The 27,729-nt window shown below is 45.4% G+C and overlaps 1 protein-coding gene across 1 annotated transcript; it reads left to right on the plus strand.

Annotated features, from left to right (window-relative positions):
* Positions 1–1,352: 1,352 nt before the first annotated feature.
* map1b (microtubule-associated protein 1B) lies at positions 1,353–27,446 on the plus strand (the record flags this gene model as incomplete). The annotated part of the gene is made up of 8 exons (XM_083642432.1): positions 1,353–1,536; positions 3,666–3,767; positions 18,290–18,372; positions 19,449–19,589; positions 20,024–24,224; positions 24,438–25,433; positions 25,573–25,811; positions 27,291–27,446. 8 exons carry the CDS (start codon positions 1,353–1,355, stop codon positions 27,444–27,446), a joined length of 6,102 nt encoding a protein of 2,033 aa, XP_083498558.1.
* Positions 27,447–27,729: the final 283 nt, after the last annotated feature.

The raw sequence follows: 27,729 nt of genomic DNA on the forward strand, positions 1-27,729 counted from the left end.
CCCTACTCTGCCTCTGATTGGTTGGGTTTAGTCATGAGGAGAGATAATTGGTGATTGGTAATTGGTAGGGTTTAGGCATGAGGCGTGATCATAGTGGCTTTGTGCAGGGAAAATACGTAGCCAAACAAATCTACCAGTATGTTGAATTAATTGGTTCCAGTTCCACCACAAAGCCAACATGAACATGGAAAATTCAAGGCTGTTTAGAACAATCAAGGTAAAATGTACCATACCCCCCGCCTCCAGTTATAGGGCTGTAAAAATCTTACTGAATGATGTATTGATGCATTTACAGCAAATATCGACATAATAAAGGGTCTCAAATGTGCAGTGTCACATGTTTAGTGTAAATTGTCACCAGAGCTGTTTACTTCCTGGTTGCACCACGGCAAGAGGATGGCTGCATAGCTCCCAAACAAACGGTTAGTAAAGTATGTCAACATAAAGATAGTACTTTTTGTATACAGGCTAGTACACATCAGAGTACTCTCCAGCACGGAGGCTCCGCCCTCTAGTGGAGGCTCCACCCTCTAGCACCCCCCCCCCCCCACACACACACACACACATCCATGTCTGTTGTTGTTGGCAGCCTGTTGTATTTTTAATGCCTTCATTATTTCCCCGCTGTGTGTGATGAATGTTTGATAATGCTGTATCTGTCATGGCCTGAGGAAAACATGACCGAAGCCAGACCAGCCGACCACCAAGGCCCTGAAATATTCACATCTAGCTGCTGAGTGGACTCCTCTATTCCCACTGGAATAGTCTTTTTAAGTCCATAACGCACCTGGCCTGACCCCATCCATGAGATAGAATCACCTCAATGAGGCTAGCCAGAGGGACACCCAGCTTGAAAGTGTGTGTGTGTGTGTGTGTGTGTGTGTGTGTGTGTGTGTGTGTTGTGTGTGTGTGTGTGTGTGTGTGTGTGTGTGTGTGTGTGTGTGTGTGTGTGTGTGTGTGTGTGTGTGTGTGTGTGTGTGTGTGTGTGTGTGTGTGTGTGTGTGTGTGTGTGTGTGTGTGTGTGTGTGAGCCCTGCACTGATGATGATAATAATGCTGCGCATTTGAAAATGTTTCAATAGCCTATTTCATATTTCAATAACTTCCGGAGGGGTGTGATTCGATGCGGATGACATCAGCTGTGAGTGTGCGGAAAAAAAACAAGCGCCCCTCTTCTCCCCGGTTACCGAATATGACACAATGTCTGCCGGTATAAAAAGCTAGGGCCACTCCTATATCAAGGCTGCGGAAGGACAAGGCTGTGCGTGTGCTCCTGCTGTGCGTCAGCCAGGCAGAGAGACAGACAGACAGACACACAGAGAGAGAGAGAGAGAGAGAGAGAGAGAGGCGAGGATGGCTACTCTAGTTCAATCTGCAGATATGGAGACTTTAGGCAGCGCCAGCAACACCGCGATGTCTCCAACATCCTCCAGCCCCTCGCAACACTTCGTCGACAACAAATTTTATCTGCTGGTTGTTATCGGCGAGATCATAACAGAGGACCACTTAAAGTGTGCCATTGCGGACATCGAGAAAGGTAAGGGGACGGGAGAGATGATGGGGATGGTGAGACAGTCTTCAGATGGATCGGATCCGCCACTTTCTTTGTCCACCATAACTGCCTGAACTTGACGTCTGTCATAACTTGATCAGAAATAGGCAAATTACTGCTTACAAGTTCAATTTTATTTATGCAAACTAGGCTATAGATACCACCACCACCTGTTTGTAACACTGGATCTAACTTCAGACATATCGTTGCGCGCCTCACGCAAAAATCTACACGCTACTGCTCTGCTGCTGCATCTTTTCCACCTAGCTGCCTCCCACTCGCATGCATTGTGTGTAAGAGCAACTTTGTCCAGATGTTTTTTTCTCAAACATTAATGTCATGCCAGCACAGGCCTAGTAGTGTTGTCATCCACACACGTGGGCCAGGTCCTCTAATAAAGCTGACATGGAGTGATTCAGCATTATATCATTCTGGACTCTGCGTCAATAACGCAGCCTTCTTCTATCGCCTTCTTTGGCAGCAGTGCGAGTGCGTCGCGTAGCTAATAGCACAGTGCGTGTTCAGGTGCTTCAAGGCTTTTGTTTCAGGAATCCCAGGAGGATATCCCACGCAGCGTGATCCCCCACCCCCCAGTCAGTCAGGAGGATGAGGAAGACGCCGTTTAGCACCTTTTCGCTGACAGTCTACCCTCCATTTTAGGCCCACATTGTTGTTACAGAAAACTCAATTGTCTCCACTAAGAAGTAGCCTAGCCTACATGTTTTGCAATGAGCGTGATTATGTTCCTATGTTGATCAAATGTGAATAAATCACCTATCTATGTGGTTTCTCCCATCGCCCCGCATCCAGCTCTCTCATCCCACACCGGCTGGTGGGCGTGGCTCGGTCCGCACTGCGGTCCCTACGGAAAGCCGTAAGGAACGATTTTAAAACAGAGCAGGGCGTTTCATAATACAGCCCTGGTACAGCTGCATAGTGTTTATATTACCACCACCAGGCAGTGCCTCATTGTGAGATAAGGAAGGGGAGGATATGGCGCAAAACCGCTGTGTGTGAAATGACTACACAAAAACAGCAGAAAAGACCATCAGGTGGCTGTTGCCTGTTGGGTGGCATCATGTAGCCTATAGGAGGAGATTTAGCCTACATAGTTACCAGTCTGTTACATTGAAACAAATGAGCACAAAAAGCACAAAACAGTGTCAGAAGTTGGAAAAAAAAGTGTTTTTCTTAGAAGGGCAGATAAAATACCTCATTATGGCATCAATAAGTTATAGCCTAAATTGTTATGACTTGCATTGGAACATGTTTGTGCCATGGCATATTGGCATATCAATCTCAGGATTGTGTGACTAAGTTGAATGTATTTTGCATTAACAGGTGATGCTATATCAGCCTTGTGCTTCAAAAGCTTATGAATCAGTCAAACAGAAACTAGGCTACATTTTCTCCATCACATTTCTGGATTGTTTGTTGATGTAGCTATTCATCATGGCCGCATCATATTGCCACACCCTTTTGTATTAAGCTTGGCTTACTTTTATGAGACCTCTGTATCTCCTCCTGGGTATCTCCTCCTGGGGAGGAGGACAACGCATTGCTTATTGTGAGTTTAATAAACATTTTTTGTAGCGTGTCATATAATCTGAAATAAGTGCAGCCTCTCAAACGTCATTGTTTTACGCAGACCCCCGAGACAAAAACACACTGCTTCTGTGTTTTAATGCAGCCTGGTGTTTTTGCCCCCATTCCCAGTTCATTTCAGTACGTGACTTTACACCATGGCCTACATTAGGCCTTTAGCCTGCATAGAGAGGATGATACCAGCAGTTACCATGACTCAGCTCACTGGAGGCTAGCTAGCAGTGTGACTGGCCCATGGCAAAACAGAAACAGCTCTACACATTTCCTATTATCGTTTTTTTTCTTCTCTTGTGCCAAACCAGTGTCTTTGATTGGCATGAAAGCAAATGATCTGTGATTAATACAGATTTGTGGATGAGACTTTGAGCATTTGATAGAGACTGGCAACTTACTGATGTAAAGTCTGTCAAGTGTATTCATTTATTTCCAGGCAGCAAAGCATGTATACGTGTTTGATTGCTAAAATACCTTTTTCTGCACTTCTTCTTCTTGTTGGTCTTGATTCGCAGGAATCCGGTCATGGGACACCAACCTTATTGACTGTAACCTGGACCAGGAACTCAAGCTCTTTGTCTCCAGACACTCAGCTCGTTTTTCTGCAGATGTTAGAGGTAAGCCGGGACAACAAAACACCACTGGCTAGCATTTATATTGACACTTTCACAGCGACTGGCACAAGCAGCCTGCTACATTTCTAATTCCTCCATATGTGTTTCAATAATAAGAGACTAGTAGTCTCTTATTAATAATATACTTATTATTAGTAGTCTAATGATACAACAAATTATGTATTACGTATGATTACGTATGACTCCATGATATGATGAGAGGGCGTCGTCAGTAAGTGAAGAATAGGATAGGAAATCCCCCATAGGGAATACTTCAGGAGTCATGACGATGGTGGTGGTCAGGGGAGAAGGTGGGGCGAAAACAACTGCTTCAGCGATGATGATCAGCAACTGAGAATGACACATGGCACATACGCAGCACATAGCAAACAGAGTAAAACATCATGGACTCTGATATACTACGGTGATTAGGTGATTGGGATCAGCTGGAAAGGAATAGCTTGGGCTGATTGGTTATTGCCACATGTGTGGTAAACTGTGAATGGATGAGGAGACAGCATCAGAGAAAGGGGGCGAGCCTAACAATGAATGGGTTATACAACCTCAAAGAAAGGGGGCGTGCACTGTGATATGACCTGAACTGGGCGTTAGCTGCTAAGTAGTTTTCATTATTGAAAATAGCCCAAGACATTCTTTAACAGCTTCCCTTTTATGATGCCCACCTTTCAATGACAATACGATGTCAGATCAGGGTCAGCTGTAGCAACTTCCCCTACAGAGCGCACTAAGCACGGGGCTTTATCCCTGGATGAGCCCCATCAGCATCTTTCCATAGTGCCCCCATAGCAGTAATGTTAGCATGGTAAGAGAGCGGCCCTATATAAGATGGAGTCAGTGGATCAGGACATGTGGTGAGTCAGTGGGCAGCATGGCCTTGACCGCCAGCAGCCTCTGCTTGGCTCGGCTCCATATTGCCTCTGACCGGCAGGCCTTCATGCTTGGTTGATGGTTAGCTTCACAATAGATTGATTCAGTCGACAAATGCAGGTACACAATAATCAGGCGATTTTATATCGTAGCGTTCGTTTTTTCTGTCTGTTGTAAAGATATAATAATCCCCAGAATTTGGCTTATTATGGTGAAATAGAATAGGTCGAGGAGGACGTAACACACAGGAGATGGGGATATCTCTCTCTGATAGCATTATTATATGACATGCAGACAGGCTATCAATCACTGCTGCTGGCAGGTTTACATTGTCTGACCTCCCATGCTTATATCACTCGATTATCTCAAGGATTCTGTGCTGCTGAGTCTGAGGTGATCTATACGAGGACACACAGCCATTCGAGGGAGATTGGTACTGGTTGGACTACATCTGCTTGAGTTTTGTTTTAGGGATGCACCGATGTGAACATTTTGGCCGATACGATAACCGATATTAACATTGCTGTTATGGCCGATAACCGATATTTACCGATGTCGATATGATCTGTATAAAAACACATTTCTGTGATAATAACATTTTGTATATACTGAAAAACCCATGTAAACACTGTGAATTTGAAAAATTAATGTCTTTCTTTATTTCCAAAACATTTGGAAAAGCCCAGAAATCATAGATTTACCACAATGTTTCCTCTCAATGAAAAATCTTTGGCTGATACCGATAATAACCGATATTAACACTGCAACATCGGACCGATGCCGATATGTAAAAAAATGACTAACATCTGCCGATACGATATGATTGCTGATATATCGTGCATCCCTAGTTTGTTTATTTGACACATTTGTGAAGGTATGGTGTGTGTGTGTGTGTGTGTGTGTGTGTGTGTGTGTGTGTGTGTGTGTGTGTGTGTGCATGTGTGTGTGTGCGTGTGCGCGTGTGTGTGTGTGATGTGTGTGTGTTTGCTGAGCGATGCAAAACATAACCCTCAATAAAGCTGCGTTGTTGAAGGACTCTCTGTGGAAGAATCCAGTATAGAAATACGCTACGTCATGAATCTGGAGAAACAAACCGTTTATAATGTGTGGACTTCTTGGTTCTCGGGTTTCATCGGTTTCACATTTGGGGTTTCTAAAGGAAAAGTATACTCTAATGCTGCATCATGTAAGAGACACAACACAGCAGCAGCACAACAGGAGACGATTCATATCCATTTTGGCTGTAACTTCGTAAAGACCTCATCAAGCCTGGTGAAATAGGCTCAGACAGACACACCCTGAATTTCTGCCATTTTCCCCTCCGCCCTTCTTCCCTCTCCTCCTTCTTCCTGTGTGTGGTTGGTTGTTGCCTTGCAACCCAGTTTAGATGCGGTGCTGAGACAGAGGTAATTAGCAGTGCAGAATCCCCAGTGGGTTACGTCTTTGTCCGTGAACATACAGGAGGGAGGGAAACACAGAGAGAGAGAGAGAGAGAGAGAGAGAGAGGAGCGGAGGAGAAGAGAGGGTGAGGGGAAGACCTGGAGAAGAAAGATGATGTGAGAGAGGAGAGGAGCGGAGGAGAAGAGAGGGTGAGGGGAAGACCTGGAGAAGAAAGATGATGTGAGAGAGGAGAGGAGCGGAGGAGAAGAGAGGGTGAGGGGAAGACCTGGAGAAGAAAGATGGTGTGAGAGAGGAGAGGAGCGGAGGAGAAGAGAGGGTGAGGGGAAGACCTGGAGAAGAAAGATGATGTGAGAGAGGAGAGGAGCGGAGGAGAAGAGAGGGTGAGGGGAAGACCTGGAGAAGAAAGATGATGTGAGAGAGGAGAGGAGCGGAGGAGAAGAGAGGGTGAGGGGAAGACCTGGAGAAGAAAGATGATGTGAGAGAGGAGAGGAGCGGAGGAGAAGAGAGGGTGAGGGGAAGACCTGGAGAAGAAAGATGATGTGAGAAAGGGAAACAAGGGAGAGAGGATGGGGCAGGAGACGGGCCATGAGGAGAGGATGGGGGGAAGAGAGAGGAGAAATAAGCAGTGAAGGAGAGATACAAGTGTGGTTCTGATTGGTGAAGTAGAGATAAAAGGATGGAAGGTGTACATTATGTCTGCATCTGCCAGTGGGCCGTCATGCTAAGAGTAAGCATAATAATGTGTTAATTCCACTACAGGAGAGGCTTGATGATGTTCTCCGAAATTAGGTGGAATCAGCCAAAAGAGTTGGAAAATATTGGCATATCGGAAAAAAAACATCCAATTAATATGGTGCATCCCTAGTGAAACCAGCATAAGAAAATGAAGGTGAGACTTGAGAGTCAGTGCTGCGTAAGCAGTAACGCTGGTATAATGTTGTTCTCTTATATTTCAATACCTCAGGCTTTCTGCCTACTCTCCCTTTCTCAAGGAGAAGATTTACACTCTCTCCCCTTAACTTCACATTAATTCATCAGGCGCTCCATAGAAAACCACAGTATATTCGCTCTCTGATGTTGACAGGGTTTTTATGTTCATCAAGGAGAGTGCCACAACAAAGGTTAAAGCACAGAAGTGTGCTTTAACCTTGTGGCTTCAATCACCACTTTCAGTGAAAGTCTAAAGAAAAAGGCTGTAAATCTGCACGGGGGCCATTTTGTGTCAGAAAGGCAGGGTCAACACAGGTGCAAGCAAAACACTAATGAGGGTTTCCAACTTTCATATATGTTGGAAACCCTCATTAGTGTTTTGCTTGCACCTGTGTTTACCCTGCCTTTTCTACACAAAATGGCCCCCGTGAAAAGGTTCTATTAACTCATTGAGTGCCAGCCACTTTTGGAGAACGGACGCTCCCAGTGCCAGAGTTTCAGAGCGTTTTCAGTGATTTCTCGAGGCCCACAGAATATTGTGTGATATTACTATGTAAACACCGAACACGCAAAAAGAACGATGAGACTCTCTTCTATCATCAGCAAAAACAGGTTTATTGATATCATTTTCCGTTCTTTAGTTATCAGCCGGAGAAGATAGCTTGATTTAACCAAAAACAGTCGTTTTTTTCTAGAAGCTGAGATAATGAGCCTTTTGTGAAATTAAACATTTCATGCACATCACTGACTGAAGCTAATATTTTCTGATGTAGTCACACCTCAAAAATAATTTCCTTCAATAGAACAGCGAAAACCAAGGAATTTTGTTTGGCAAAACAATATTTTTTAGCTGCAACCAGCAGCGCTGGCCCCTGCGTGCGCTGCTGGTTGCAGCTTCGTGCTGGTCTTGATTTACTGCTGGTGGTGGGCATGAGATATTCTAGCTTACGTTTGCCAATCCTGTCCTGCTGTCTGGGTCTGTCTGGTCAGTGTTGTATGCTGCTCTGCGTGCCCCCCCCCCCCCCCCCCTCAACTGCACACTCCTCCTCCGTGTGGGAGTGTCTCTGGGGCTTTCTGCTGCGTTTGCTCTGCACTGAAAAGTCCGCTACATCCAGCTTTTTTACAGCGTTCCGCGTGTATTTGTCACCGGCTCCCATGCTTCCAGTTGAGAATAATAACAACTAATAACAAAATCATGCGGATGGGCTATCGCAGCGGACACGGAGGTGCTCGATTGTGGCAGCAGATTGGCTGCTGCAGGCACAGCTAACGTTATGCTTCATGCATATCGATGCATACGGATGCGATGCGATTTCCGTTTCCCCAACGACTTCTTCTCTGTTTTTTCCTCGCCTTTCTGTAATCTGGAGAGCACTGTCGCCACCTAATGGGTCCCTAAAATAGCTTTTACACATTCAACAGCCACCATACTTTCACAGGAGATGGATCTGGCTTTGATGCACGTCCCACCGTCAAAAAACGCAATTGACGAACATACTCGTCCTTGGCACTCTACGTTACTAAACCAATTGACGAACATACTCGTCCATGGCACTCAATGAGTTAAAGCTAACGTCACATTTGCTAACTAGCATTAGCTTGTATGCTGCTAATACACCAATACAACATAGGCTACCAGGATTCGTCTGAGTGAGATGTAAACGAAGAGAGTGAGGCCATTTACACCTGGCGCTAACATGCGTTTTCTGTGATCAGATTGCAATCAGATTGTGTTTTATCACTTGAAATGCCAGGTGTAAACACCCCCAAAATGCATTGAAGAAGGATTGCAATCTGATCGGCCAAACCACCTCCCGTAGGTGGTCAGGGATGCATTGTGTACACATTGAACACAAGTGTAAATGCAATGTGTCCTCTCAATCTGGATACAGCAACTTTATGCGGATTGAGAGGACAACCATTTCTGCAATCAGATTGCAATCAGATGGCAGAAAACGCATGTTAACGCCAGGTGTAAATGGGCTCAGATAGAGAGATGTTTGGAGGCTGTACCTCGCCATTTAACAGACTGCTAGCTGACTTTTGTCACAGGTGATGTTAAACTCACTGACTTCTTTCTGCGGATTGATATGACTGGACGTGGCCTCTGTGCATCGCAATGGTCTGATATACCTAGCGGGGTCTTTTATTAAAAAAAATAACAGACCATTGAATGCCGTGATCGACCAATCAGAATTTATTACACGGCATTGTTGAATAAATACTCGATTCTGATATACCTAGCAGGTATAATCGAGTATTTATTCAACAAGGCCGCGTGATCAATTGAGTTCATGTTATGTGTGTTTTATATTGAACTGTAGTTGGTAGTGTTTGTTTTCATTTGTTTAACCCATTGACACCTGATGCAGCATTTGCGTGTATATCCCTCATTTGTGTGTGTATCCCTTTAAGAAGGTCTTAAAGGGATACACACACAAATGCTGCATTAGGTATCAATGGGTTAACAGAGGCAGGTAGGGCTTGGTGCTTGTGTGGAGAGAAAATCTACAAGACGGCAGGTGGGATCGGGAGAGAGGGAGAATGCAATTACCCGTCTGCTTGCTTGATAGATGATTATGCCATCCATCACGCTGTGTTAGGGCACTTGTGCGGGCGCAGGAGGTCCATCACGCTGTGTTAGGGCACTTGTGCGGGCGCAGGAGGCGCAGAGCGCAGAGCCCACAGAGGAAGACTGGGAAAGGGAGGGATGTGAGGACGGAGAGGAAAGAGGGGGCGAGGCAGGAGAGCCCTGGTGTCTGGCAGATGGACATATGATCCTCCAGGCTACGTATGGATTTCCCTGCACTCTGCCGTCACTGCAGGTGGCACTGCTGCCTGGAAAACAAACATCCTTTCCTCTAAAAACAACTCACCCACCCATCCAGGCCCCTCCCTTATGGCGTGGTTGAAGACATTGCATCGTATGGTCAATAGTAATTAAGAATCAGGGATTTGTATTTAATGAATAAATATCTGTGAGATAAAGACCTAGTGACACAATTAACATATTTACCAAAGCCTCTTTTCTTTTGATGACTATTACCCCCCCCCCCCTTTTTTTCCCCCCTCAGGTTTTCTTCCATTTTTCTCCCCAATAGACCATTTTCACGGTGGGAATTTTGTGTCTACAGGGCAGGATAAACACAGGTGTTCCAAAACATTAATTAGGGTTTCCAACTTCCAGTCCAGTCGGCTTCCAGTCCAGTTCCAGTCGGCTGCGTTCCGATCGGCTAGTTCCCCTTCGAAGTGGACTGCACAGGGTATTCAGCCATGTTAAGTAATATGGCTCAATACCCTGTGCAGTCCACTTCACAGGGAACTACTAGCCGATCGGAACGCAGGGAGCGTTTTTTTCGTGCGATTAATTCGCACGTCAATAATATTTTCTGACCCTATATCAGTCAATGTAACCGTGCATACCAACGGCGAAGTTTCGCTGAGCGTTATTGCAGCGTTTATTTTTTCGAACCACGGTCGATTTTTTCTGAAATTCGCTTTCGACTTGTACATCTGTGCCTGTGATTGACAGGTGGGTCAAAACTCGTATTGCAATTTCTTTGCCGTATATTCGCATCGCTCTTGATGTGTAAGGACCTTTACTGTAGGTGTTCCAGTGCTGGAGCCCTAATTAGTGAGTTGGTTGCACCTGTGTTTATCCTGCCTTTTACACATAAAATGGCAGCTGTGAAAAGGGTCTATAGTACTTGGCCAATCCCCCCCTGCTGTCCCGGTCGTTGCTCCACCCCTTCTGCCGATCTGGAGAGAGCCACTTCTTTTCTCCTGACAGCGAAAAACAACAGGGACATGGGTTGTTTTCCTATGGGGAGAGCTGTCCTGTTGTTTTCCTATGGGGAGAGCTGTCCTGTTGTTTTCCTATGGGGGAGAACTGTCCTGTTGTTTTCCTATGGGGGAGAGCTGTCCTGTTGTTTTCCTATGGGGGAGAACTGTCCTGTTGTTTTCCTATGGGGGAGAACTGTCCTGTTGTTTTCCTATGGGGGAGAACTGTCCTGTTGTTTTCCTATGGGGGAGAACTGTCCTGTTGTTTTCCTATGGGGGAGAGCTGTCCTGTTGTTTTCCTATGGGGGAGAACTGTCCTGTTGTTTTCCTATGGGGGAGAACTGTCCTGTTGTTTTCCTATGGGGGAGAGCTGTCCTGTTGTTTTCCTATGGGGAGAACTGTCCTGTTGTTTTCCTATGGGGGAGAACTGTCCTGTTGTTTTCCTATGGGGGAGAACTGTCCTGTTGTTTTCCTATGGGGGAGAACTGTCCTGTTGTTTTCCTATGGGGGAGAGCTGTCCTGTTGTTTTCCTATGGGGGAGAACTGTCCTGTTGTTTTCCTATGGGGGAGAACTGTCCTGTTGTTTTCCTATGGGGGAGAACTGTCCTGTTGTTTTCCTATGGGGGAGAGCTGTCCTGTTGTTTTCCTATGGGGGAGAACTGTCCTGTTGTTTTCCTATGGGGGAGAACTGTCCTGTTGTTTTCCTATGGGGAGAGCTGTCCTGTTGTTTTCCTATGGGGGAGAGCTGTGCTGTTGTTTTCCTATTGGGGAGAACTGTCCTGTTGTTTTCCTATGGGGGAGAACTGTCCTGTTGTTTTCCTATGGGGAGAGCTGTCCTGTTGTTTTCCTATGGGGAGAACTGTCCTGTTGTTTTCCTATGGGGGAGAGCTGTCCTGTTGTTTTCCTATGGGGGAGAGCTGTCCTGTTGTTTTCCTATGGGGGAGAGCTGTGCTGTTGTTTTCCTATGGGGGAGAGCTGTCCTGTTGTTTTCCTATGGGGGAGAGCTGTCCTGTTGTTTTCCTATGGGGGAGAGCTGTGCTGTTGTTTTCCTATGGGGGAGAGCTGTCCTGTTGTTTTCCTATGGGGGAGAGCTGTCCTGTTGTTTTCCTATGGGGAGAACTGTCCTGTTGTTTTCCTATGGGGAGAACTGTCCTGTTGTTTTCCTATGGGGGAGAGCTGTGCTGTTGTTTTCCTATGGGGGAGAGCTGTCCTGTTGTTTTCCTATGGGGGAGAGCTGTCCTGTTGTTTTCCTATGGGGGAGAGCTGTGCTGTTGTTTTCCTATGGGGGAGAGCTGTCCTGTTGTTTTCCTATGGGGGAGAGCTGTCCTGTTGTTTTCCTATGGGGAGAACTGTCCTGTTGTTTTCCTATGGGGAGAACTGTCCTGTTGTTTTCCTATGGGGGAGAGCTGTGCTGTTGTTTTCCTATGGGGGAGAGCTGTCCTGTTGTTTTCCTATGGGGGAGAGCTGTCCTGTTGTTTTCCTATGGGGGAGAGCTGTGCTGTTGTTTTCCTATGGGGGAGAGCTGTCCTGTTGTTTTCCTATGGGGAGAACTGTCCTGTTGTTTTCCTATGGGGAGAACTGTCCTGTTGTTTTCCTATGGGGGAGAGCTGTCCTGTTGTTTTCCTACGGCGAGAGCCGCGCTGCTCAACTAGGCGACAGCACTACCCATGGCGACGCGCACACAGCTTGATTTTTTCCCTTTGCTCTGCGCTCAAAATTCAAAATATCTCAACGCTGACCTGCTTACCTCTGACCTTTCATGAGCGCAGCCAATCAGAGGAGAAGAATCGGAGAGACGCCGCTGCTCGCCTCTTGTCCTGCAGATTTGCGCGCCCGCTCACCAGATCGCACTACGTACCTCGCAGGTGAGAAAAGTGCAGACCTCTTATCATGTGACGGCGCCTCAGGTCACGTGACAGCGGCGGCGGTCTTGGCGTGTTAAGCATGTGAGTTCAGTTTGTGCTCCAGGGCACACGGTGACACTGTGAGCTTCAGAAGCGTGACACGCGGGAACAAAGTGACATTGAACACTGTGCTCGGCTTTGCTGATGGATGTCACGATGGGGTCCAGCTTCCTGCTGAGAGAAGGAATCTAAGAGGCCATTTACACCTGGCGTTAACATGCGTTTTCTGCCATCAGATTGCAATCAGATTGCAGAAATGGTTGTCCTATCAATCCGCATAAAGTTGCTGTATCCAGATTGAGAGGGACACATTGCATTTACACTTGTGTTCACTGTGTACACAATGCATCCCTGACCACCTCCGGAGGTGGTTTGGCCGATCAGATTGCAATCCTTCTTCAATGCGTTTTGGGGGTGTTTACACCTGGCATTTCAAGTGATAAAACACAATCTGATTGCAATCTGATCACAGAAAACACATGTTTACGCCAGGTGTAAATGGCCTCAAAGTGTTGAATATATATACAGTATAGGAGAGCCAACTGAAGAGCAACTTAATTATCATTCTCTCATTCACCTGATCCTTTCCTTCCAATAGAAAAATAGGCAGTGAATTGCCGTTGTGTCACTCTATTTTGGTGCGACCATACAAGTAGTCTGGTGGTTGGGTCTGTGGCAGGGTCTACCAGTCCTTCTGCTCAGCCAGAAGGAGAATGCTCAGCGGTGCATGTCACATGACCTTGCCTCCCACAGAGAGAGAGAGAGAGAGAGAGAGAGATGGGCTGGGGGGGGTTAAGGATTTTTAAATTGATCAAGGTAATTGTCAGGGTCAAGCAAGCAGCAGTGGCCACCACTCTCACATCCCCCAATTCCCTCTCCTCATCTCGTATTCTGTCATGTTTGTTGAGGGGTTAGATCTCAGAGAGATGCACAGTGATTTGCCATGGTGGTGATGGTGGTTCATCATCTATCTGCAGGGTGTGTCTTTGTACCTCCCATTTCACCAGCCAGGCCAGTAATCAAAGAGTGTAATCTGCAGAGAGAGACAAACAAGATGCAGCTTTTCCATCATATCAGTAATAAAAACATGGCGTGAGCAGCATGAGCAGGACAGACAATAGAGACACTGCATGAAATAGGCCACGCCCATCACGGGGGAAATCGCTCCATTCACTCCCATAGACCAGCGTCATTTTCCTTGAATTAAACATAGCTAAAAGCTGTTGTGTGGTGGGCTGCGAACACAACAAAATGTAAAAAATCGCCAGTTCAAGTTTTTTTGTACTCCTGAGCAGCCATTGAGAATTGGCGAGAAGAAAAATGTGGATCTAGCTGTCAAGGAAGTAAGTTGGAGTGTTCATCTTCCGTATATACGATCTTTTGGTGCAACACGCAATCATTCACGCGACATACTGTAGGAGAACGCCAGGATTGGATGGGGGGGTTTCAGTTTTCCCCTGTTTTGGGCGTGGTTTCTGAATGATGACACGCTCCGCAGTGTCTCTATGTACTGGTCTGATTTTACAGACCTTTGAAAGCGATTTCCTCAGTCACTTACTGGAGCAGTGGGTCATCAGTCCACAGAAAAAAAAATCTCTGGTTCTCCCAGGGTCAATTGCATGATTTTGTTGATGCTGATATTACACAGACCTGTAGTCTGAACTGCTGATACAGCTGTAGTTTTCGAGAGTGATTAATTTAGAATGTGCTATATGGCTGGGCGATAATTCAATATTAGCGTTATCATCTTTCAGTGGAATTGTATTGTGATGATATGATGATTTTGAGATACAGTATCCTGACACACAATTCTGCTCTTTAAATTGATTATCACAAGCAAATTGTACTCACTTTACTTACTTTACTTGACAAAATGAAATATTAAAACATTTTGTAAGGAATATAATTTGAATATTTCTATTTTGTTTGACATCACACCTAACAATACAATTCGGTTCCACTGGATTTGGATTTAACAAGATTTTGCGTGAGCAATATCGTGATATAAATTATATAGATACAATTTTTTTGGGTGATCATCGTGATATTGATTTCAACCATATTGCCCAGCCCTAATGTGCTATATTTCCAAAACATCCATTGCTCTTTAAAAAATGGCCTTCATGCCAACAGAAAGCCCCCCATTAGAAAAAGATGGATGACTGAAGCTCAAAATTAAAGTAAGATCACCATACTGGAAATCTTTTTTCTTCTTCTTCTTCTTCTTCCTTTGACAAATGACTATACCTCCTCATAAACGAGGCACCTCATTGGAAGTGCTAAAGGTTTGACAAATAATCAAATATGAAATATAACTGTATCGAGACCCAGTATTCCTACCTTCAGCGTACTCCCCCGATTATTAGAGGCCACTAGTAATGGTGGTGGAGCCAATTCAGTCTCCGCGACACTTCTTCCATGCTGAGTGACAGCCCTCTGGGAGGAGGCAGCAGGGTTCCATGCTGAGTGACAGCCCTCTGGGAGGAGGCAGCAGGGTTAATGGCTATAGCTACATGATGAGAAACTGTAATATGAAGTATGTATGGAAGAAACAGCCCAGGAGCTATCACGTCCCGCGAGACAAGACCCAGTCTCTCTTTGATATCTCCTGACTCCAAAGCCATATCCCTGATTTTTTATCCCCCATTAGGGCTCATTTTAATTTATTTATCCTGGTTGCTGCTCCACCCTCTGCCGATCTGGGGAGAGCTGAAACTGGCTCCATGCTTCCTCCGATACATGGGCAGTTAGCCAGCCGCTTCTTTTCACCTGACAGGGGGAAGCTTCACCGGTAGGACATAGCACGTGGGAGAATCACGCTATTCCAACGAGTTCCCCTCCCTCCGAACAGGCGCCCCTAACGACCAGAGGAGGCACCACATCAGCAACCAGGATATTGCATGTTTTTTGGTGTGGGGTTCCTATATGAGGGAAACCCCCAGGGGGCACGGGGGGGGGGGGCATGCAAACTCCACACAAGAGGGGCCCTTTTGACGACCCCACCCGGGCGGTGGGCACTCGAGGACATGCGGACGGGCACGCACTCCTTCAGTGCTCACAGCGTCCCAGGTGGGAATCGAACCCAGGACCTTCTAGCTGTGAGGCGACAGCACTTACCACTGCGCCACGGTGCCCCCCCCTCCCCCTCCATTAAAATAGACAATAAAAAATACTGTTTTTGGGTTTTTGGGACAGGTTGCCTGAATAGCAGGTGGCTCTGTGGGAAACCCCTGGTTTTGCATGAGCTGCACGAAGGTCAAGATGGCAGTACCCAAAATGCCAAACAGGAGGCGTCAAACAGTCCAAAAACAAATGGGTGACATCACGGTGGCTACGTCCATATTTGTATATCGTCTCTATGGTCTCATCACCTGTCCTGGACCAGAGGACATTTTCTACCACACCACCCCTCCCCCCACCACACACACACATGTACACACACACACATGTGTGTGTACACAGACACAGACAAAATTACTCAAACAAAATCACATAATGGTGGGATCAAAGTAATTATCATAATCAATCAAGTAGGGATGGGCATCGAATTTCGAATTTTCGAATAATCGTTGTTATTATCAAGGTCGACTTTTATTATTGAAATTCGAAATTCGGAAAAAAAAAAAAAAAAAAAAAATTAGTGAAATGTTGCATTGTCTCCCCTGATTCTAAGTATAGTCAAATCGCTTGGTTTGAGCAAGTAAAACAATTTATAAGCATTTTAAGCAAGGTTTATGGAAAAATGAATGGCGGATGAAATCCCATGAAGAGGGAGAGGGGGTGACTTTGGCACCCCTTTGGCACTCAGACCTGAGCCTACTATATATTTAATGAACCACTCATGATTGTCAAAACTGTTTTTTATTTTCGAAAATGTCAATGTCATGTAACATGTTCTTTACTTCAGTGGTGCAATGCTTGTTTGAGCTAAAAATCCACAGCAGAAGCTTTTTATATTAATTAATAAAGCCGTAGACTTAGAATCAGGGGAGACAATGCAACATTTCACTCACAAAAAAAAATAAAAAAAAATACATTTTTATTTTTATTTTCGAATTTCGAATTAAATTCGAATTTGGCCAGCGAATTTCGAATAGTGTTTTTGCTAGAAATGCCCATCCCTACAATCAAGTTGTTTGTTGTGTCATCGTCGAGGTTTATCCTATGGTGCTGTCTCTCTGAAGAACAGTTACATTTCTAACACCTGATTTTCTTTTTATGTTGAGTCCTCAGAAATTGTAATGTGGGTTTGATTTATTGCATTTATATTAAATATTAATATATAATATTAATATTATATATTATATTGCATGCAGAAACACTGAAGAGCTCTAAATATATAAGTTATTCAATTATGTTTATAGTATCACTACTACCAACAGGAACGGCTGAATAATGAGATAATTTATTATCAGCCACAAATGGAGATCTTATGTGCACTGGAATTAATTAAGAGGAAAATGAAACGTGAATTGTGCAAAGTAATTATGCAAATTATTAAGCTGGATAAAATCTTTGTACATTGTCAACACCCCCAGTAAAGAGTCACTCACCCAGTCCAGCTCTGATGTGTCAGAGGAAAGGGTGATGGAGGAGCAATTTAGTCTTGAAGTTCAGGGGATTCTGGGTAGCTGGGGGCTGTTATACTTCCATCTGTAGACAGATGGCAGACATTGTAGACATTATTCATCTTAGACAGTGATCAAGTCCTCTGGTGTGCAGAGAACATTAACATTTACACGGCCATATTAGGACTGCCAGATGATTGGTGGTTGATGAATTGGCTGGATCCTGCCTCTTGTACGAGTCAGAGGAGTAGAGACGTCTCAGGAACCTCCGATCAGTGTTTTAGTTCACATATCTCAGGCTTTATATTTTTAGTGTGTTCTGAGGGTGTCTCTGATGTGTTTTCTTCTGGCATGGCATGGCGAGGCCTAAATCTAATCAAATTCTTATACTGTGCATATTGTAAATAAGGAGAAGCATGAAACACATGATGATTCTTGATAGTCCCTGTGCCTCTGGTGGCTGGACTCTGTGAAACGGCAAAAGGGACAGTACTGTAAGTGACGACTGAGCTGACAGGAGTGTAACACAACAATAACGTCTCTATACTGTAGAAGTCAGGGGGGCGGGGCCATGTGGCTGTGCCTGCAAGTTAGCCCTTTTCACTTCCCAGCCAACAATTCACCCATTTCCACAGGAAGTAACACAGGTGCAAGGCAGCAAAACATTAACGAGGGCCCCGGCACTGGGTCACCAAATGGACTGAAAGTTGGAAACCCTCATTAATGTTTTGCTTGCGCCTGGGTTACTTCCTGCTTTTTAGACACAAAATGGGTGGGAAGTGGAAAAAGGCGAAGTGTTGACTTCCTATCCCCACTAGCAACAAGTGACTGATTGTCTATGCATAATACATGACTTTTGATTTATTGACTGATACTTGATTAACAGGTAATAGAGGGGAATTCTTAGTGTTACCAGCAGCATAACAATGATGCAAAAATACATAGAACAAATACTAATAAATCATTTGAGTTCTTGTGTTGATGAAATGATGAACTGTAAAATGGGTATTCATTTTCTCCCATCAGTAATATTTCGCCTCTGTGTTGTTCTCAGGGCAGAGGATTCTTCACCATAAAAGCAACGTTCTGGAGACGGTGGTGCTGATCAACCCCTCAGATGAAGCCGTCAGTACTGAGGTAAAAGAAAGACAGCTATCTCAAAATCATTTTGGACCTATATTTAGTATAACCACTCTGTTACTAGTAACTTTCCTCCTATCAGAGAGTGGACAAACACATGTAGCTGCACATGAACAGATCCACACACAAGCACGTTACAAACTGATTGCAGCCTGAAAAGGACAACTGTTCAGCACACCATGATGGGCCAATTATAGGCTATAGTGTTACCAGCAGCATACTGGTTGTCCTTGTTGGGTGTAGCCAACTATAAAGCCTTAGCAATTAGAGGCTCAGGGGACCAGACTAATGCCCTGGTGACAGCTGGAATAACAAGTACCCTTTATTATTGCTGTGAAGCTTTTGATATAATTTGACAGGGATATTTTAACTTCAAGAAAGAGATGATGGGGGTGGGTTTATATGTGTGTTTGTGGGGGGGGGGGGGGGGGTCTGTGATTACACCAGAATATTTTTTGTGTTACTGCTCCTTTTCAATGTTGCCTGCGCCCCCCAGCTGTGTCTGCAGTCAAACTGTGCATTAACCCATTGATACCTGATGCAGCATTTGTGTGTGTATCCCTTTAAGACCGCGAACCGCGTGACGCGGTCTTAAAGGGATACACACACAAATGAGGGATATGCTGCATCAGGTATCAATGGGTTAATAATATCTCATAGCACTGCAGGCTTGACCTGGCTGCCAGCCCGGAACGGTTGATGTTGCTGAAGTGGAAGAAAAGACAGTTTGACCACTAGAAAGGGAGGGGCTGAGAGATAGAGAGATGAAAAGAAAGAGAGGAGAGTGGACAGAGATAGAGAGAACAACTCAGCTAATCAGCTAATGGACTTGTCTGAAGTGAAACTGGTGATATTTCAAATTCACTGAAACATTAAACTGATTGCTGAAGCAGCAACGCCTGCGTCTCATACTGCGATCAATGATATAGCATTATATTCCTGGCAATAAATTAACATTTCAAATGACAAATGCTTTTCTCTGATTTCTCTTGTTTGACCATTTGTCCACCTGCTGTCCAGTGTCATGCTGAAATACAAAAAAAAACATTTTTCTATTTTCTTTTCATTTCTAGGTTCGTTTGATGATCTCAGACACTGCCAGACACAAGCTTCTGGTCCTCTCAGGGCAATGCTTTGAAAACACCGGGGAACTTATTCTTCAGTCCGGATCTTTCTCTTTCTTCAAATTCATTGACATATTCACAGACCAGGAGGTGAGTCAACTTGGCTACTTTTTTATGAAGACCTAAAATATTATTACACTTCATAACACTGTACTGTATCTTCCATAATGACATCCTCAACCTCAACTTCATGCATTCACACACTGCTGTCATGTGAAAACTTTGCAACTGTTTTTGTTTTTAAATACGTTCACTATTCTATTGAAGGATTACATGGTCTTCTGCGGACTGGTAAATTTCTACCGTTCTATCGTTGGGTTTCTAAAAGTTCTTCTTGGGGTCCTGAAAAGTTGACATTTTTAAGATTTCAGTTTTTCACCAGACAGCAATGAAATGCTTCTATATGCACTTGACAATTACTGCCAGTATACATTTAAAGAAGTTGTAATCGCATGGCATTATTGATTTTGCTACTGATTGCAATATTTTACAAAATTAAGGCCCTTAATTGTTCTCATGCCTAGATTGGTGAATTGCTCAGCACCATTCACCCAGCAAACAAAGCCAACCTGACCCTCTCCTGCCCTGAACAAGGTGACTGGAAAAACTCCAACTTGGACAAACACAACCTGCAGGACTTCATTAACATGAAGCTGAACTCCTCTCTCATCCTCCCGGAGATGGAGGGCCTCTCAGAGTTCATTGAGTATTTATCTGAATCGGTCGAGATCCCATCTCCCTTTGACATGCTAGAACCACCGACCTCAGGAGGATTCCTGAAGCTCTCCAAGCCATGCTGCTACATTTTCCCTGGTGGCCGTGGAGACTCCGCTCTCTTCGCTGTCAACGGGTTCAACATGCTCATTAATGGTGGCTCGGACAGGAAGTCATGCTTCTGGAAGCTGGTCAGACACCTGGACCGGGTGGACTCCATCCTCCTCACCCACATCGGAGATGACAACTTGCCAGGCATCAATAGCATGCTGCAGAGGAAGATTGCAGAACTCGAGGAGGAGCAGTCACAGGGCTCCACAGCCAACAGTGATTGGGTGAAGAACATGATTTCCCCAGACATCGGTGTTGTGTTTGTGAACCTACCTGAAACCCTGGGGAACCCTGAACCCAATTACAGGGTTCGAAAGAACATTGAGGAGGCAGCATTCCTTCAGCAGTTCCTCACCAAGTTAAATTTGCGGACAGAGTTTTTACAAAGGCCTGTTGGGAACACGATCGAACCGATCATACTTTTTCAGAAAATGGGTGTGGGAAAGCTGGAGATGTATGTGCTTAACCCATCAAAGAACAGCAAAGAGCTGCAGCACTTTATGAAACAGTGGACAGGTAGTGAGAAAGACAACGCCTCCATTCTGCTGCCAAATGGAAAAGAATCAGAGTTCCCTGTCTCTTTCTTGACTTCCATCTCCTCGCTCATTGTGTGGCACCCTGCAAACCCCTCAGAGAAGGTAGTGCGCGTTCTCTTTCCTGGAAATGCGACTCAGCATGACATCCTCGAGGGGTTAGAAAAGTTGAAGCACTTGGACTTCTTGAAGCAGGCAGTTGTCACTCAAAAAGCATTGTCTGCTAGTGCAGCGCCAACAATAAAGCAGGCTAAGATGAAACACAGGACCGACAGCAAAGAGAGCCTCAAGTCTACCCCGAAGCCATCGCCAAGCAAGAGTCTCAGGTTGAAATCGACAGAGAAGCCCCCAGAGATGGCAAAGGCAGATACAGAATCATCTCAAGAAAAAACACAAAAGGCAGAGGAAAAAGAAAAGGTCCCAGTGAGAAAGGAAAAGGCAAAGGCACCTGAGAAAGAATCGGCCAAAGCAAAAGTAGAGCAACCCGCCCAAAATGAGACTCCAGAAAAAAAGAAGGCGGAAATTAAACCCAAGATTCAAAAGGAAAAGATGATGAAGAAGGAGCCGAAAAAGCCTGCGGAAAAGGAGGTTAAAAAAGAACTCGCAAAGAAAGATGAGAATCTTACACCCAAAAAGGAAAGTAAAAAAGAAGAGAAGGTAAAGAAGGAGGGGGTGAAGAAAGACATCAAAAGAGATTTCAGGAGAGACTCCCCCATGAAGGAGAAGAAGGAAGAGAACAAAGAGCAAAAGAAAGATGATTTGAAGAGAGACTTGAAAAGGCCCTCTAACATCAAAAAGACTGTGGGCGAGGAAAAGAAGCTCGTACCAAAACCAAAGCCTTTGAAAAAGGATGATGCCTCAAAAAAAGATGTGGGAAGCCCATCAAAGTTAAAAGAGAAGGGAAAGCCAAGGGTGACAAAAAAGGAGATGAAGGTGGATGGTGCTAAACTTGAAGCCATTGCAGCGGCTGTTGTCGAGAATCCAGAGGTAGAGAGATCTCTGATGTCCTCACCAGAAGACCTCACTAAAGACTTTGAGGAGCTCAGAACTGAGGCGTTAGTGGAGGATGATGCGACTGTACAGCAAACGAAGGAGGAAGAGGCCGTGATGATCCGCCATGAAGAGATAATACAGACCAAAGAGTCACCCGAGGCAGTAGTGTCTGTGGATGAGGGTATAACCACCACAGAGGCTGAGGGAGACAGTGGAGAGACTCCAGATGAACCAGATCATAAGGGGAAACTTAATGGCATTGGAAGCGAGAAGTTTGAAGATGAGGGTACTGGACTGGAGGAGACATCTGAGGGAGGGGATTATGAAGAGAAAGGAGAGACAGAAGAAGTGTATGAGCCACAGAAAGTGGAATCAGACAAACCTAAACTTGTTGTCAGTGAAGATGAAGCACTACAGAAGGGTCATGAGGTCAAATCAGGAGAAAGTGTTGAGGAAAGGGACGATGAGGCTAATAAAAATGTTAAACATCAGCATGTCGATGAAAGGGCGATTGAGAAACAGTGTCTGTTTGTATCAGCCTCGCCCAAATTATCTTCACCTGTATCTCCAGCTGCATCTATCCATGATGAAATGCTGCCAGTTGGCTTTGAGAGTGAAACTACATCAGATGACGAGAACAGAGATGATCCCCCCGAGGATTACACTGTCACCTCTGGCCACACTCAGTCCACCATAGAGATCTCGAGTGTGCCTACTCCAATCTCTGAGATGTTGACTCCAAGGGACTTCACGAGTGGTGAAACTACCAATGACGAGTCTGACTCTCCTTCTCAGGACCTTGGCAAGTTTGGAACATCTGCATCCGGGGAGTTTGATAGGAAGAGGCTCTCTCCGCTTCAGGTTGTCCCAGAGTCGGACCACTCTAGGAGTTGTGCCACAGAAGGCCAGGACTACCAGCCCTCTGCTTCCACAATATCTCCCCCTTCATCGCTAGAAGAGGATAAATTGTGCAAGGAGTTTCCTGCTGAAGAGGCAGTGGAAGGCTTTGGCTCAGTTCAACATTCATGTGAGAGAGATGACAATGACCCGGCGAGACTCCGTGCCACTTCCACGACCTCACCTCTTGTACGGTCTCCCTCAGTGGACCACAAGAAGAGTTTTGATTCTCCATCACTGTTTGCTGCACCAATAGAACTGTGCACCACCCTGGCAGGAGGCCCCAAGGTAGCAGCCGAGACCTCCACAAGCCCAGATGATAAGACATTGGAGGGAGCTAACTCACCTCGGTCCTCTGGTCACACACCTTACTATCAGTCTCCAGTAGATGAAAAAGCTGGAGCTATACCATCTGTGACAGAGGAAAAAGCCCAGGGTCCCATAATTGTTGAGGTCACAAGTGACAAAGAGGACTCCTCCAACTGGGTTAGCCCAGAGCCTGATGCGCCTGAGAGAGACCATTTGTCCCCTGTGGAGAAGATGATGTCCCTTCCAAAAAGCCCAACTCCAACTGGAGCTGACTCCCCAACAATGAAGGAAATATCACTCTTTGATGTAGAGCAGAAGAAAAATGGAGAAGACAGTCATTCAGTGTTGTTCTCAGCACAATTAACAAAGCATGAATCTGACACCAATCCTTTCACAGCTAAAGAAGAGAGTAAAATGTCAATATCAGAGGGCACCACATCAGACAAGTCAGGCACACCTCTGGAAGAAGCGGTAGCAGAGGACACATTTTCACACTTAGCTTCAGCATCCACTGCATCCCTGGCCACCAGCTCCTTCCCAGGGCCCGCCACTGACTCCCGTTCGCTTCATGCTGAGGTAGGTTCTCCTCACTCAACAGAGGTGGACGACTCCCTGTCTGTGTCTGTGGTTCAGACCCCAACCACCTTCCATGAGGCGGAGGGCTCTCCAACCAAAGAGGATAGCCCCAGGCCAATGTCCATCTCCCCAGACATCTCACCAAAGACCAGAAGCAGACCACAGATGCAGGACACAAAATCCCCAGAGCACTCTACCATGTCAATAGAGTTTGGCCAGGAGTCCCCTGACCACTCATTAGCCATGGACTTTAGTAAGCAATCTCCGGAGCACCCATCTGCAGCAGGCAGCTTGCGTGCTACAGAGAATGGCCCAACTGAGGTTGACTACAGTCCCTCAGATGGAACTGATTTAAGACCAGCTGACCAGCAGAGTTCTACAGTGGAGAAACCTACACTTTTTAGAGAGAGTGATTCAGTCCGTGCTGCCTCTGCATCCCCATCAGATGCATCTCAGTCCACTCCATCTGTTACTACACCCTGCCAAATGACAGAGATGTCACCTGGTGCTGCTCAGCAGTCTCCCATCACCTCAAAAGTAGCCTCTCCCACACACTCTCCTCTTTCCAATGATTCACCTCCAGTGCTAGGAGGTACCACAGCTAAAGACAGTGGCAGCCCAACTTCACTGTCTGTGGAGGGCACATTGAATAAATCTGACACACAGCAGAAATATGACAAGTCACCCTCACCTCCCAAAGTTACTTCTCCACCATCTTATTCTTCGGTTCCCAAGAGAGAGGCACTTTCCCCAGCATGGGAGACTAATCCTTTTTTTTCCAATGATTCGCTGCCAGTGCTAGAAGGTGCCCCAGCTAAAGACAGCGGCAGCCCAACTTCACTGTCTGTGGAAGGCACATTCAATACATCTGACACACAGCAGAAATATGACAAGTCACCTTCACCTCCCAAAGCTATTTCTCCACCATCTTATTTTTCTGTTCCCAAGAGAGAGGCACTTTCCCCAGCAAGGGAGACTAATCCTTTTAAAAGTGAAGATACTACACTTCAAGCAAAATCCCCTGTCAGTCCAAAACCTCCCTCCCCATCATATCTACCTCTCTCCTTTGAGCCATCTACTTACAAGGCATCATCCTCTGGCTCCAGGGACCCAGAATCCACCAAGAAGAGCCCATCTCCTCAGTCCAAGACAGATGTGGACCTCTGCCTAGTCACTTCATGTGAGTACCGTCACCCCAAGACGGAACTGTCGCCGTCTTTCATCAACCCAAGCCCTCTAGAGTACTTCATGAATGCAGAGAACCCCGTGGATGAGGAGAAGCCTCTGGCTAAGTCAGGAGGCGGAGCCCCACCCCCGGGAGGTAAGCTCCACGCCAAGCAGTGTGAGGAGACCCCGCCCACCTCCATCAGTGAATCTGCGCCCTCCCAGACTGATTCCGATGTTCCCCCGGGGACCGAGGAGTGCCCCTCCATCACAGCAGATGCTAACATTGACTCCGAAGACGACTCTGAGACTCTGCCCACTGACAGGACCCTGACCTACAGGCATGTGGACCCTCCTCCTGCAGCAGTCAGGGACTCTGCTCCCTCTGCAGCCCAGCCTGATGTCTGCATGGTGGATCCAGAGGCCCTCAAGGCAGAGGAAAACAACCAAGATGGCGGAGAGAAAACCAAGAAGAAAAAACTCACGAAAAAAACCTCTTCGCCTGCCAGAAAGAGTGCTCTATCTAAAGCGAGGGATTCAAAGACTGCCTCTCCAAAGAAGACTGTAGGAGAAGGGAAAGATGCCAAAAATGCAACCAATACCTCTGCATCCAGAGGTGTAAAAAGTGCCACATCAGGTGAGGATTTTATTCAATTCATTTTAATGATTTGAATATTTTATTATATTGTTAAATCAAACAATTTGCCACAGCACATGATCTGTTCACATCATTGGACAGTTATTCCAAAACAAACGTGAAGTTTTTCCTGTCTCAGGTTCCGGCAGTGGCAAGGCATCGGGTGGAGCGCCAGTGCCCAATTGTCCTCCCATGTACATGGATTTGGTTTACATCCCCAATCACTGCAATGCCAAGAATGTGGATGCTGAGTTTTTTAAGCGGGTGCGGTCCTCCTACTATGTGGTCAGTGGCAATGACCAGACAGCTCAGGAGCCCAGCAAGGCCGTCCTAGATGCTCTGCTCGAAGGAAAGGCCCAGTGGGGGACCAATACACAGGTAAGATTCAACGCTCATATTCTACTTCTTTGTTTTATTTTTATATTTTTATATTAAAATTAATATTAATTAATATTTTATATATATATATTTTTTTGTGTGTGCATATCTTACTGACATTCAACATTACCTGATTACCAGCCGCATAAGGTGCTTGTAAGAGATATTGTTCCTGGGATCTCACACAAGGGGTCCATGAGAAACCAGCCAGGCGAGTCACCCGTCACCGCTAACTTCATCAAGATAGGCTAGAAACGGGTCCCAAATGATTGAGAAGGTTTTAATTGAATTAGTCCTCAGATCATTTGACTTCTTGATATACTGTAGATACAGTCGGTCTGTGTGGGAATGCCCACAAAATGTTACTACGGCTGGCGCGCGAGACTAGATGGTGGGGTAAAACCCCCCATATATCTCAATGGGCTGACTCACCAAAGGGCAGTGCTGTGGCTCTACACTACAGGATTGGGGATTCAAAAGCAGGTACATAGACATCTGTTCAGATGTTACGTTCACTGCGGGGGTTGAATCCCTGATCCTGTCTGCCTGGGCTGGGCTAGCAGCTAAATGCTAACTCTGATTTACCCCACGCTGATCCATTGAACACGTGTCTATGACGAGACACTGACTGTATCTATGATAACATAATATGCGTATGAATAATGTGACGTAATAATACACTGAGCTGTTTTGTTTTGTTTTGTTTTGTCTTCAATCTGAAACCATTTCAAATCTTAGTTATGTTACTGCTGCTGTACTACAAATTGCCCCAGGGATAATAAAGATAACCTTGAACTCTTGAAATGACAAAGAGAATGAAGCTAAGCTTGTCAGCTTCAATATGAATTGAGCAACAACCGTTTTAGTGAATACCTTCTCATTTCAGGGTGCCAACAATATTTGGATGGATAAAGATGATATTCAGTGAAGCCATTAGTGCAGTCAAAACTTCACACTCTGCAATGATTTATACTGTCAATGTCTGGAACACATGAGCATCTGCAGACTCCGTGGGCCCCTATCTTACACGTGGCGCTGGGCGGTCGCAAACGCAAGTGTATTGCTAGTGCTACCTTACAACCTGCGCACTTGCCAATTTTTGGTTTTGGTTGCACCTGTGTTACTTTCTGCATTTTAGTCACAAAATGGCTGATGTGAGAAAGGCAAATAGGGTGGTCAGGCTGCCTCATAGAGAGCAGACAGCTATAGGAGAGCAATGCGAGTACATAATGGTAGCCTGGGGAGCCATGCCTATGTGTTTTATAGACTATATAGAAAAATATTTTACTGTTTACTGTTGGTGTTTTATAGACTGTGTTTATATCTGACGTTACAGCTCTAGCGTGATATCTAATGGGCAAAAAAATCACATATAGCTCCTTTAAATCCCTGTTTCTGCCTCTCTTAGTACTACTGTATTTTTGAATGAATGCTGTGTGTAGCTATCCAAATCCAAAACTGTTCCTTCATTTATGTCAGGTGACCCTGATTCCAACCCATGACTCCGATGTGATGAGGGAGTGGTACCAGGAGACCCATGACAAGCAGCAGGAGCTGAACATCATGGTGCTGGCCAGCAGCAGCACTGTCGTCATGCAGGATGAGTCCTTCCCAGCTTGTAAGATAGAGCTGTAGGCATGTCCCATAGGAGATCAATACACCCAGTGATGGGGGATAATGAGTGGGGCCATTATTTCTGGAGAAAACAAAATCAATATTGCATAAAACCTGAGCATACGTATGAATTATATGCTGTAAAATGATGCTCTTTATGACCTAAACTATATACTGTAAAATAATATCTGCAATGAAGACTGCAAACACTACTGCATATTAGCTTTGAGGGGCTCCATGCAAGGGATAACATTATTGAAATGTTCTTTAGAGTAGTTTATGAATGAAATATATAATGTGATGC

This window comes from Poromitra crassiceps, assembly GCF_964638095.1.
Source record: "Poromitra crassiceps genome assembly, chromosome: 8".
Taxonomy (NCBI): Eukaryota; Metazoa; Chordata; class Actinopteri; order Beryciformes; family Melamphaidae; genus Poromitra; species Poromitra crassiceps.